This window comes from Narcine bancroftii, chromosome 7 (genome assembly GCF_036971445.1).
Source record: "Narcine bancroftii isolate sNarBan1 chromosome 7, sNarBan1.hap1, whole genome shotgun sequence".
In the NCBI taxonomy this organism is placed as follows: Eukaryota; Metazoa; Chordata; class Chondrichthyes; order Torpediniformes; family Narcinidae; genus Narcine; species Narcine bancroftii.
This window is the reverse complement of record NC_091475.1, coordinates 103,256,509-103,270,806: the sequence shown is the minus strand read 5'-3', so window position 1 is coordinate 103,270,806 and position 14,298 is coordinate 103,256,509. Positions and strand designations below refer to the sequence as shown.

Genomic DNA, 14,298 nt, shown 5'->3' with positions numbered 1-14,298 from the left:
GGGGGTGGGGAGGGGTAAGGGTGGGTTGGGTGGGGGGGAGATGTTCTTGCCACATTCATTTGGCAACCAGTGATGCAGATAGGATTGAGGAGGAGGTTCTGCTGAGGAAATAAAAGTTGCGAGGTCCAGATATGAAGCACAATAAGCCTTATTTTTAAAATTCCGATCCATCCCACATGAAATTAGCACCAACAAAGTAAATGTGTGGCTCATGTATTTTTGTTTTATGGCATGGCATCAGGGAAAGGGGTATAGTTCTGGTGAAGAACATTCAGATTTCAAAGAATTTAGCAGTTGATGAAGCACTTTTGAAGTGGAATGATTTTTGGACATGTGGCAGCCATTTCGTGAAGATCCAGCTCCTGTCAAATCTGTTCTGATTATGGTCAGATTGGCTCTGTGAAATATGATCTTTCAAGTACATTTGAGAGCAATTTAGCAACATATCAAAATGGTTTGTACAATTATTAGGTACACAACTTCCTCAGTCGTGCACTGAGACATCACCTGAGATGGGCATTTGATGATCAACTGTGAGGGTGGTCACACGTCTTGGTCCTGTGTGATATGGCTTATGACTCTGCCTTTCTCATGAGAAACTGCATTACGTTGTAAAAGTGTTAATGAGTGACTGATGGCTTGCATGGGCTGAATAGATATTAGGGCAGTTTCTTGTCTTGTTGTCTCTGTGTCTCTCTTTCAAGAATCCATTTATCAACCGTGTATCCAGAGAGTGTTTTGTACCAGAAACATTTTCACTCAAAGGAAAGTGTCCATCCAGCACTGTTAACTTTGAAATGCTGCAATCATTTTGTTTGCAACTGAATTGCTAAGAGACGCATAGAACATTACAGCACAGTAACAGGACCTTCTTGTCTGGGCAGAAAGTATAATTCTGCCTAATCCAAGTGGTCTGTACCATATTCCTCCATAACCCTCCTATCTATTTACATGTCCAAATTTTTTTTAAACTTCAAAATTGAGGCAGTATTTGTCAATTCAGCTGGCAGCTTGTTCCACACTCTCTTGTTCTCTGCATGAAGAAGTAACCCCTAATTTTCCCCTTAAACATTTCCCCTTTCACCCTTAACTCATATCCTCTGATTGTACCTCACCTAACCGCAGTAGAAAAAAGCCTACTTGCATTTACTCTGTCTAAACCCCTAATAATTAGATACACTTGGATCAAATCTCCCCTCATTTTTCTATATTCCAGAGACCTGCTTAACCTTTCCCTATAACTCAGTTCCTCATGTCCCAGCAGCTTCCTAGTAAATCTTCTCTGCACTTTTTCAATCTGAGTGATATTTTTCCTGTAGTTCAATGACCAAAACTGCTTTAATTACTCCAAAGTTAGCCTTTCCAATATATTATACAACTTTACCATAACATTCCATTTCCTGTTTTCAATACTTTGATTTATGAAGGCCAATGAGCCAAATTCTCTCTTTATGACCCTATCTACCTGTGGCACCACATTCAGCGAATTGTGTAACTGTATTCTCAGAGCCCTCTTCTGCCACACTCCTCAGTGCCCTACTGTTCACTGCAGTTTTCCTTCCGAAGTGCAACACCTCACATTTGTCTGCAATAAAGCCCATCTGCCATTTTTGAAGCCCATTTTTACAGCTGGTCCAGATCCCTCTGCAAGCTTTGAATGGGTTCTTCTCTGTCTGCTACACCTCCAATCTTTGACATCTGCAAATTTGCTAATTCAATTTAATTCCTTGTCATCTATATAAATGATCTGGATGAGAAGGAGCATCGATGATCCCTGAGGCACACCATTACTCATAGGCCTCCAGTCAAAGGCAATCTTCCGCTGCCACTCTCTGGCTCCTCCCATAAAGCCAATGTAAAATCCAATTTATAAGCTCACCATGAACACTGAGCAATTGAACATTCCTGACTAACCTGCCACGTGGAACCTTGTCAAAGGGCTTGTTAAGTCCTTGCAGACAACATCCATGGCCTTTTTAGAATCAACTTTTCTGGTAATCTCCTCAAGCTCTTGAAGATTTTAACCAAAGTGATCTACCATGCACAGTCATGTTGACATCACTAATCAGCCTATCCTGTCTATCCAAATACTTGCATGCCTGCTGTTTTAGAACTCCTTCTAATAACTTATTTACTACTGATGTCAGGCTCACCGGCCAATAATTTCCTGGATTATTTAAACAAAAGAACTGTATGAGTTCCCCTCCAATCCTCTGGAACCTCATCTGTGCCTATATTAAATATATCTGCCAAGGCCTCTGAAATTTGTACACTTGTTTCCCTCAAGGTCTGAGGGAATACCTCGTCAGGCCCAGTGGATTTATCTACCCTTATTTGCCTTGACAGCAAGTACCTAGTCTTATTTAATCTGAAAGGTTCCCTGATCTCACTGCTTGTTTGCCTCACTTCCATGGACTCTAGGCAGATTTTTGAGTAAAAACGGATGCAAATACCCCATTTGATATCTCCAACATCACTTTGACTCCATGCATAGCTGACCACTCGTGTTCAAGAGGATCAATTTTGTCTCTTTCTATCATTTTGCTCTTAATATACTTAGAGAAGCCAATGGGAATTTTTATCACCTTGGCTACCAAAATAACGTTGTCTTCTTTTAGTCTTCCTGATTTCCATCTTGCGTTTTTCCCTGCATTGTTCACATTCTTCAAGTACCTAATGTGCTCTTTGTTGCCTGTACCTGCAATACTCCTCCCTTTTCTTAAACTGAACATTTCCCCCATACTCTTCAAACCAAGGTTCCCCATGCAAACTTTGCCTTTAATTCCGACAGGAACATACAAACTCTGTCTTCTCAAAATTTTGTATTTGAAGGGCTCCCATTTACCAAACACATCCTTGCCAGAAAACAACCTGTCTCAATCCACCCTTTCGAGATCATTCCTCATTTCTTCAGAATTGGCTTTTATCCAGTTTAAAATCTGATCTTGAAGCCCAGACCTTTAGTTTCAAGATAATTATGGATAAATAATGGCATTATGATCACTGGACCCAAAGTTTTACCTCAACATGCACTTTTATCACCTGTCCTGTCTCATTCTTGGCTATGAGATCCTATATCTCAGGCTCCAGTTGGTTCCTCTAAATAATGATTCATAAAACTTTACTGAACCTATTTGACAAACTCTAACCCATCCAGCCCTTTTATAGTGTGTGTGTCCCAGTCAATATGTGGAAAATGAGTCATGTACTATTACAACTTTGTGTTGTCTGTGGCTGTCTACTATCTCTCTACAGATTTGATCCTCCAATTCCTGTTGGCTGTTAAGTGGTCAACAACACAACCCCATTAATATGGTCATACCTTTCCGATTCCTCAGTTCCACCTGGAAAACCTCAGTAGACAAGTTTACTAACCTTATCCCTAACCCTGTCCTGTCTAAGCTATGTTGTGACACTTTCCCTGATGAGCAAAGCCATCCCTCCTCTTTTAAAATGTGACATTTGATTTTCTTAATTAATGAAGAAAAAGCTGTACACTTTGCACCATAACACAATGACCTCCACAGTTAAATTGCATTTAAATCATGCCAGAAATCTTGAAACCCTAAGTTCAAGGACTTGAAAAGAAATCAACATTTCAAGAATGTGCATTTTTGGTTAAAATATATTGTGTTTATATTATTAACTTTGCAATACAGAAGTTCAAGTTCAAATCCTTGAACCATCTGCCTGTCATTCGCTGATTTTTGAATGGAAGACTAATTGGAGCAGTTGATTATGTTATCTCTTCTGGGGACTACAGTGAAGAGTTGATACATTTCATTAAAAATGGCTGAAATGGAGTTAAGTGAACATTCTTCAGTCTTGAAAGAATAATGTGCAGTATTATTTTCTGAATTGACCTGAACAATTTAAATTGAGTGTGTGTATTTTCAACTATCTTTAGAAATGGTGAAATCAAATTTATTTTAAATTCACTTTTGTTCTCGTGCAATGGTCAGATTCTTAACCTCTTTGCTTTGTACATGTAGAATAGTGAAAGCTGTTAACATCTCTGATGCAAAGAAGACCAATAAGATGAGACAGGTGATGACTGACACTTTGGCTACTCAGCTGAAGCATGTGAACCATGACAAGATTCCCAGCTTGGGATCAAATACATATCTGGCAGGACAGAATTCAAAAGTTTTGAGTATGTTTTCCACTTGTTATGGCTGTAAAGATGAAATGGTCTGTTTTTTTAAAATTCTTTTTGTACATGCAGCATGGTAACAAGCCCTTCCGGCCCATGAAGATTTGCCACCCAAATACCCCAATTAAAATATAACACCCATATGTTTTGAAAGGTGGAAGAAAACCCATACAGATATGGGGAAAACCATGCCCTCTTCTCCATATTGTCTGGAAAGAATAATATGAAATTGGGTTTTTACACTCAGACCATTTTTTGGTTGTATTTCCAAACTATAATTTCCTTTTGCACAGAAGTTGTTTAATTGTTGTTCTGTTAACTTTGTTTATGAAACCAAGCATGAGATGATTCTAAATTGTTGCATACCACTCGCTTCATGTGTTGGGTTAGAACATCCTCAATGTGGGTTCAATTGATCACAAAGCATTTTTTATTTTGAATAAGCAAAGTCCACTTCAAATTTCAAAACTATGCCAAAGACTAACAATTTGCTCCCGAATACTAACAATTTGCTTTCTCATCAATTTGAGATGAGTTCATAGATTGGACACTATTTCAATCTTCCATCTCCACGTTTGCCTGCTTGAACATTAATAATTGCTCTTAGAAATCTCCCCTTTTGACTTTTTTGATGACTGTGCAAAGGCAAGCAGGGTGGACTTCCTTATCCTGGTTAATCAGATCTCAAACAGTTTCTTTGTCTCAAACATCAATCATTTACAAGCTGATTTCTGTTCAATTCTTCAAAAATCAGCTTTGTTTAAAGGTCAGTTTTACATCATTTTAGTCCCATTGCAATAAAAACAGAAATGATGGAGGAACTTGGCAGGTGTTGCAATGTCCATCAGAGGTAAAGATATTACCGATGTTACAGGCCTGAGCCAGTCTTAAATGTCAGTCGTAAATCTTTACCTCCTATGGAAGCTGCAAGACCTGCTGAGCTCCTCCATCATTTCTGTGCTTTTATTACAATCACAGCATCTGCAGACTTTTGTATTTTACTGAATCCTTTTGTAGTCTCCTTTATGTTGGATTAAATGCAATATTGTGTGTGTAATTACAAAATTAGATTAATTGTAAAGTTTTTTTTTCATTTTGAGCAAATTTTTTAGATTTATACATACACCACAGAAACCGGCCCTTTCAACCTATGAGTCCATGCCGCTCAATTGACTCCCGATTAACCTACATCTCTTGTATGTTTTGAATGGTGGGTGGAAACTCGAGCCCCTGGGGAAAACTCAGGCAGACATGGGGAGAATGTACACACTCATTACAGATAGTGCGGGATTCGAACCCTGGTCCCAATCTCTGGTGCTGTAAAAGCGTTGCGCTAATTGCTACAGCAACCGTGCCACCCGACAATGCTGCGCCCAGAATTGCAGATTATTTATGGCCTACCAAACTAATATTGCAAAGGAGAAGTATGCCATCAACTAAATCTTGTAAAATAATCACAAGAAATTAAAAACTAACTATACTGGCTTTCTGGGTGTGTACGAAAATTAAGGCAGCTCATGGTGCCAGGTTGACTTTGAATATAAATTTGCAGTATTTGTGTTCACCTAAAATTTAGATTTTTTCCATATGATCCTTTCAACACTTAGCATGGAGCTTCAGTGCTCCCAGTGCTTGAACCCAGGATTCTTAACATTATCCCAAACAGGGTTCCTTTTGAGGAACTCTTGGGTTAAACATTCCCAAAAGTTGGTTGGAATGTTACATTTATTCAAGGAAGCTTCAGTACATCGTTAAGTTTTTGCTTTGTATATCTGGTAATCCAGCAAGAGTTTTCAAGATTCAGTTTACTGTCATTGTAATAAAACAATGTCATATTCCATGAAATTGCTTTATTCTGCTGTAAGGCAGACAGATTCACCATTGTCAGAAATTGCCTGAAGTGCCTCTTACAGTCAGAGAATGATGCAGAAGAAAGTCTCCCCCACCCCAGAGTCACTGAATGTCTGTGGAATTGCCTCCGGTGCTTCTGTAGCCTCCACAGCTACACAGGCTCCAGTGCAAACCATTGACAATCTGAGCTCCAGATCCGAACCACCAACATGGTTAGGAACACTTCAGTAAGTTTGGCACCCCCTCACATTCCCAGTTCCGATACCTGGTGCCCCCTTCAGCCAGTTTCGAATAGTCTCCAGCAGTCCGCAGCCCAGCACATGTCTCCTGACAGCAATCTCCAGCAGCTCACAGCCTCCATGGGTTCCTTACCTCGAGTCGCCAGTAGCTTGCCGCATTCATTGATCTTTCAGCCTCAGAGCCCCTTCACTGGTCCACGCCATGGTTGCCTTTCCATGGGCCATCTTCTCAGTTTCTCTTTCTCAGATGGGGAATGGTCTCTCTATTTTATCGTACCCTGCGCCAGTCCTCCGCTTCCCTGGGGTCTGCAACCCTTTGTGGCTGCTGCTGATCATGGGCACGGCCATCTTTGGTGCAGACCCCACAGTTACGGGATTTTAAATAAAACTACCGTCAACACCTTTAACAGGCTGTTCAAAGCCTGCGTGGAGCTGATGACAGTTGACTGGATGGTTGGATCCCTTGGGAGTGCTGTATCCTCGCTCCCAGTGGAAGTGCTGCCATTTTGCGGAGTTTTGTACCATACCTGAAACTTTTACAGATTGATTTCCTTGATTAACCAATAGCTCTGCTGGCACATTGAAGATAGTGGTATACTTCATTGCTCTTCATTGTGTCGTTAATGAGATGAGGGATCTGTGATATGGGAGGTGATCTGTTTTCTGAGGTTTTGCTGGATAATTTTGTCAGAAGGAGCTGTGGTGTTGTCAAGGGAGTTTGGTGGAGAATTGTTCAGTTTGTGGATGTTAAGTATGATGTCCTTCCCCTCACATTTTGGAGTTGGTGCTGACTATTGCATGGAGTTCATCTTCTGGCTGTTAATGTCACACTCTGGAGGGCGCATCAGCTTTCAATCTCTCCTACCTTCAGATCTGTAGATGGCTTAAAGTTTGAGCTGCAAATCTGGAAAAATCATCTTTTGAGAAATATTGTCAAAGTTTATTGAATATTTCCGATTATATTGCAGTGCATCCCTTTTGTTGATGTGGCTTTTTATTTATTTATGATCTTTCGTATCTTCGTTTGTATTAATGTACAACCTTCAGCTCTATGCTTTTAAAATAATTAACTGTTCCCATAAAATAATTTTATGAAAATAATTTTTGTGTCAAGTGCAGAGAAAAAGTGGCTTTTTCTCATTGTGATTATCTGTGTTGAGCACTTTTAGCCCATATGCAGCATTTTCAGTAACAAATTAATGCTCTAATTTATTCCTCAATCCTTTCTTTAGAACATCATCACATACTTACTGCTCAACTATTTATTACTTCAAAAATTTTTTTGTCACATTCTAACCATAAATATTTTATCTCTTATCTAGGTGGCATGCATGCAGCTCATAAATGCACTTGTGACCACTCCTGATGATTTAGATTTGAGGATGCATATACGTAATGAATTTGCACGTTGTGGACTGAACAATCTCCTTCAAGTAAGAGCGATCTGAGAGATCTTTTTGGAAAATACGATAGCAATGTATATTGTGAGTTAGTGTGCATTTTCATGCCAAAGATGTTCTCTGTTGTTTTGTCTGGCACTAGTTTTGCACTTTGGGAACATCTGTGAAGCACTGTGGATACTTATGATAATTGTTTCTATTACAATTTACAACCTATCTTATAACAAAACTGTCATTCTTGGTGAACCGTCTTGGTTCATATGAGTCAGGAATATATACGTTGGATAGGAATACATCTTAGAATTTAATTATCACACATTCGTTGGATCAGATCAAACTGCCATCCTGCCATATCTAGTGAAGAATGCCTATGGGTAAGTAAATTACTCAAGGGAATCTAAAGCAACAGGATTATTTTCATCATGGATGAGTCCAACACACGAGTGCTGAAGTCAGCAGAGTTTGCATTTTGTAAGTGTGCATACATATAATTTGCAGATTGCATTATGTGCAACTGTTCCCCATAATGTGCCTTTGTAAATTTCTTTTCAAGTTGCACTCCAAACTGACTTGGAAATGTGCAACCATTTTTTTTTCCACTATTACTGATTTTTAAACTGCAAAATTACTGAATTGGCAGAGGAATTTGTGTCATTGAGGAAAATGATTGTCCTCAAGCACTGGCATTGATAACAACTGCCTTTGTTGTGAGCCATGTCCATATGAATTAACAAGAAGGCAATCTTATTTATATTGATTTGAAATATTTAGTTTTTCTTGCTCCCATTCCTGGACCATACCATTTCTTTCTATATATAATTGTTACTTATTTCTCGAGTTGCATGCAGTAATTAAGATGTATTACTCTTTCTTGTTTATTTTTCTCAGGATTTAAAATTAATTAAAAATGATGCACTGGATATCCAGCTGAAAGTATTTAATGAGCATAAAGAAGAAGATATAGTTGAGTTTTCACATCGCCTTGGAGATATTCAATCTGAATTGGAATATCCTTTTTAATAAAAGATTTGCATGACCATTCCATGCAGTTGCATATTGTTTCCACATGAGAGAAAAACTAACTCTATAATATCCATCAATGATGTTGTAAGGATGTAATAATGAAGATACAAAAATTCACTGTGTTGTTGACAATGAATTAAAACAAAACATTGGCTGCAGCAAAATACTGTTGAGTGGACAAAGAGAAAGCAAATGGAGTTGAAGCCAAAGAAGTGAGTGTTAATGAATTGATGGAGAGGCAATCAGCTATGTGAATACTCAAAAAATAGAGAGACCCGAGGCTGCTGATGGTGGAATTGAAGTAAGGCAGCATTGTGGAGGGAAATAGGTATTAGATGTTTTGGGTCCAGTCCAAATGCAAGGTCTCAGCCGAAATGTCATCTGTCCATTTCCCTTTGAAGATGCTGCTTGATCCACTGGAGTTCCTCTTGCAAGTTTATTTTCACTCTGAAAACCCAGACTACGTCCGTATGGATAGGGAATAAATATTTATCCACAAATCTTGAAAGCCAATTGGATGTCAGGCAAATTATTTTAAAGACATTAGTTGGATCATAAATATGAGAGCTGAAGCACACCGATGGAAAGAATTCACCAATGGAACTATCCTGGAATGCCAATTTAGTTAGTTAGATGAGTTGGGCCAAAGGGCTTGTTCCATACTGTATGATTAAAATGGACTGAAGCCCTGGCTTCAAACAAATTCAAACATAAGAATCATTCATATAATGAAGCTCGACAACTGAGGTTTGTGGAACCTTGGTTCCAGAGTGTAGATGCTGTATGTTCAATGGTTTTCAATTAGTTCTGATGTTATATCTACTCTTGCAAGTTACTGAAGGTTCATTTTAGTGTCATGCAGTAATACATAAAAATGTATTATACATGATGTACTTGAACCTTTGTCTGCCATAAGGCAAACAGTGTCACCATGAGCATTGCCCAGTGATCCTAGCATTGAGGAAGAAAAGCAAAAGGAGTCCATTCAGAGACACTGAGTGTTTGTGGATTCACCTCAAGTGCTCCTGGAGTCTCTGCAGCCACACAGTCTCCTGATCCATTGGCAACCCAAGTCCAGGTACAAACCTCTGTGATCAGGAAGCCAGAGGTCCTGCTGGTGCCCTTGCCCAAAGCACCCCCTCAAATCCTAGTTCTGATACCTAGTTCCCATGAATCAACCTCCAGCTCCTTGAAGTTGAAGTGTAGCATTGAGATGAAAAAGACTGTCATGACAAAGATTGCAAATTTGTTTGACCCTTTTAAAAGCAGCTTATTTGGAATAAGACTTCCTTGTCATCATCAATCATCTTCAAGGAACTTGATCAACTTTAAGATGTCACCTCGCTTGGATAAAGGCATGCTATTTCGAGACATTGCTTTTCCAGATGTGATTCGATTCTATCCTAAAGAATCATTGCAGTAATTTTCTGATATCTGATTTTAGGCTCACTGGCTTACAAGTTTCTGCTTTATCCCGGTTGTCCTCTTCAAACAAAAAAAAACCAGTCCACTGGCTCTTCTCCTGTCATCTGGAACCTAGTCTGTGGCTAAAAAGGACTAAAAAATTTAGAACTTAGAACATTACAGAACAGCACAGGTCCTTCGGCTCATGATTTGTGCTAACTTAGACAAACCCACTTTACAACAATCGAAATAGAACATAGACAATCCAAATAGATATCCCTTTCCAAGTCTAACGATCTCCTCTCTTCCCTCCCACAATAACCAGGATAGATCCTGTTAGTCCCTGGGGTCAGTACCTTTAATGTTCTTCAAGTAACCCAACACTTTGTTGTCAATATGCCCAAGAATATCAAGATCTTCCTTCCCATTCTTCCGCTGCTCCATGTCTTACTCCTTAGCCCTCAGTTAATACCACGCCCACTTCCTTTGGTTCCAGGCGTCTGTTGCTTTCTTTTGTTCTTGAGGGGTCTTGCCGTCTTATGAATTGCTCTTTTATTTTTAATATTAATGTACAAATGTCGGGATTTTCCCTGATGTTTCTCTTCAAGGATATTTCATGGCCATATTTTTCTTTCTTGCTTCCCTTGTATTCCTCAAGGATACTTTTCTGATTTCAACTTCCTGAACTTCATGTGCTTCATGTTACATTTTTGAAAAATTTGCAAAATATCTTGTCATTGTTCCCAAATCTTGCCAATTACCTTTTTTATCCTCAGGATTGCATGTTGATCCTGAATTCAGACCAGCTGTTTTAAAATGACTCTTCTGTCTGATGTGGACTTACCCACATACAGTAACAGCACCTCTCAAGCTATGTTCACTTCCCAAAATGCTCTTCCACTGAAAGTCAGAACATCTGGCCAGGTTCATTTCCCATTACAAATTCTAGTATCACCCTTTACCCAATTAGGCTATCTGCACACTCATTCAAGACACCCACTTGTATGTGCTGAATACATTCTGCCCCGTTTAAATATCTGATACTGTGGATCAGCCATAGTTGATTTCATGGTTTCTCTCCAGCGCATTTGTACATTGCACTTGACACTAGCATCTTCAGATTCGCTCGGATTCCCAGTCAATATTGCGAAAGTTTAAATACCTAACTACAGCAACCCTTTTGCATCTTTCCATCATCTATCTACATGTCTGTTCCTCTGTGTCCCGCGAGCTATTGAGGGGCAGAAAGTCCATCCCGTCAGAGTGATTATACCTTTCTGATTCCTGAAAACAACCAGGGCAGTTTGCATTATGAAAATTTGTCCTTGTGTAACTCATAAATCACACCCCAAAAATCGAGATATGGAGTAAAATTTGTTCTTCCAATATCAAAGTTCCCTTTATGCTGTCGAGCAGTCTTTTCTCTCCCCCCCCCCCCCGAAGATTTTTCCATATTATTTACCTTCACTATGTCTGAAACAGGGTCAGAAAGTTTCAGTGCAAGTTGGAAAGCTAAACAACCTCAATTCTTTGCAGTGTTGTAACATTAAATTATCTTGTGTATATTTGATGAGTTTAAGATTTTGTCTCTATTGAAACTGAAGGCTGAAAGGTAATAAGCATCTGTCACTGCTATTGTCTCCAAAAGCTGCTGCTAGCCACTTGAGGTTGACTTCTCTGTTTCCAAAGAAACACCTTTCTATAGTCCCCTATGTTGCATGTACTTGTCATTAAAGCTAGAGAAAAAAATCCTGGTGGAATGCATCTCCAATTATCACATGCGATTCAATGGGAAATGGGTTATGACATGATGGAAAATTATAACAGTAGCAGTTCTCTAGGAATACCATCCCTTCATAATTTGCCACTGTCTGTATTAATTTCCAGATTTTTCCATTATGCAGCAAATGAAGTCACAACTGAAAGAGAATATTTAATAGGAAAAGGTTTTGGAACACTCATACATTCTAATTTGTTTCTTCACAGCAGATTTGCATGCTTAGAATTGGATGTTATGGCACATATCTTGATTACTAGTTTTAAATGTTGTTGAGATGATTAATCTACATGCTGAGCAATATCTGGAAGGATGAAAGCAAGTGGGGGTGGGGGTGGCTATCCTTTAGCATTTATTTTCTTTTTTTTAACTATATGTTTTAAAAACCTAGTGAATGTCTCATTTATTCTCTGGAATATAGTTTCCTTCACTTCAGTCGTACTGAAATAAATGATGTGTATAATATGCTGTCTAACACGGTGAAGGACACAGAAGCAGAAAGTTACTTTCTCTCTATTCTTCAACACTTGTTGCTCATCAGGAATGACTACTTTGTGAGGTAAGTTTTCAAATATGCTACTATGTCAAGATTTACACTATTGCCAACCATCAAGTGCATAATATATAAATGTACTGCAAAACATGCTTAGAATCTGAAATAAAACAAAAATAGTTGGAAAGACATGGCTCGTTAGCCAACATCTGCACAGACAAAAACATGTTAAAAATGTAAGTTATGTGCATCTCTTTATAGGATATTTGGAATATTCTTCAATTCATTCCTGCTCAGGTTCCATCTTTCACTACTCTTTCTGGTACTTCAAATAATTAGGGATCCATTTTCTGGATCTCCAGCAGATTTTATAAAGTTTCATTATCTTTACTACATTGGTTGTCACTTTCATCTGACCTGACGCACTCTTGTGTTTCCATGTTCTGTATCTACATCTTTTTAATTAAAAAAAAAATCACATTGTGAACCATATCAATCAAAATACAAACATTTTCCTCTTAAATATACACAGTGGCATTTTTTCCCCTTTTTTCCCCCTACCTTCCCTCCCCCCCCTTCCCATCACCCTCAAAACCCATTAAACGTTCAACATATACAATACAATAAAACCATTAAACAATGTCATCACACAATGCAAAATAAACAAGAAAATTGTGTCATCTTTTACACACTGGATCAAGTCATTTTGTCTCCTTATCGTTTTAGGGGGTGGAGGTCTGAGGCAAGCCCTCTCTGTTGTGTTCCATGTACGGTTCCCAAATTTGTTCAAATTATGTGACTTTATTTTTTAAATTATATGTTATTTTTTCCAATGGAATACATATATTCATTTCCATGTACCATTGCTGTATTCTCAGGCTCTCTTCTGATTTCCAAGTTGACATTATACATTTTTTTGTTACAGCTAAAGCTATCATAATAAATCTTTTTTGCGCTTCATCCAGTTTGAGGCCTAATTCTTTACTTATATTACTTAGAAGAAAGATCTCTGGATTTTTTGGTATGTTGCTTTTTGTGATTTTATTTAATACCTGATTTAGATCTTCCCAAAACTTTTTCACTTTCTCACATGCCCAAAATGCATGTACTGTTGTTCCCATTTCCTTCTTACAGCGAAAACATCTATCTGATAATGTTGGATTCCATTTTTTTTTTAACTTTTGGGGCGTGATATGTAACCTGTGTATCATGTGTAACCTTGTGTTCTGTATCTACATCTTGAGGCATAGATATGAGTGAGATCTGCTGGTACCAATGAGCTTTTGTAAAAAGAATGTGATGAGTTCCAACACCACTGAGCCCACCTTCAGCATTCACCTGATATTCTGACATCAGTAATTTGGGAAAGTGCTGAATCTTTATTAAGTAGGTGATAAGAGGGCAGAAAATAACAGGATTTCTGATGTGCAAGTGATGAGGGAAATCACATTTGATAAATCTATCAATTTGGTCATAACCAGCAGAATTGATAAGGGCAAACAGTATGATCTATTAAACTATAAGAAGTCCTTTGATAAGGTATCAAAGCTTATTTTTTAAAAAATTATAGCATGGTGTCTTGGGAGCTGTGTGCTACCATAATTCAAGGATTACTTAGCGGACAGAAATAGAGATCATTTTTGGCTTGGAAAGCCATGACCAATGGAGTGTTAATTGTTATGGTCTTGCGTGTTGACAATAAAAAAAATGTTGGTGATTCAGGAGAGTGGGATAGGAATAAGTGTCCAAATTTGTTGAAAGCAAGGGAAAAAAAAAACTGTGCAGGCTATGAGGAGAATTAGAGATGCATCCCTAGTGGGGATGTAGAGTGGAAGAGGAAAGAGCAATCATAGCCTATTCTTTCTCTTTTAATTCTTTGCTCTTGTGATTCATCTAAAAATCTTGCTTTGCTGCCGAGCTCCCTGTCGCATTCTGTAGACCAATATTGTTAGTGTGCA

At 38.5% G+C, this 14,298-nt stretch overlaps 1 protein-coding gene across 5 annotated transcripts in view; it reads left to right on the top strand.

The window, feature by feature from the left end:
* LOC138739144 (protein diaphanous homolog 3-like) overlaps positions 1 to 14,298 on the top strand; it is a 481,652-nt gene that overhangs the window by 103,687 nt on the left and 363,667 nt on the right. For all 5 annotated transcript variants that reach the window (XM_069890655.1, XM_069890654.1, XM_069890657.1 and 2 more), the window contains 3 exons: positions 7,566 to 7,676; positions 8,532 to 8,650; positions 12,290 to 12,406. In XM_069890655.1, coding sequence (XP_069746756.1) covers positions 7,566 to 7,676; positions 8,532 to 8,650; positions 12,290 to 12,406 — 347 coding nt within the window. The remainder of the gene's footprint in view (positions 1 to 7,565; positions 7,677 to 8,531; positions 8,651 to 12,289; positions 12,407 to 14,298) is intronic.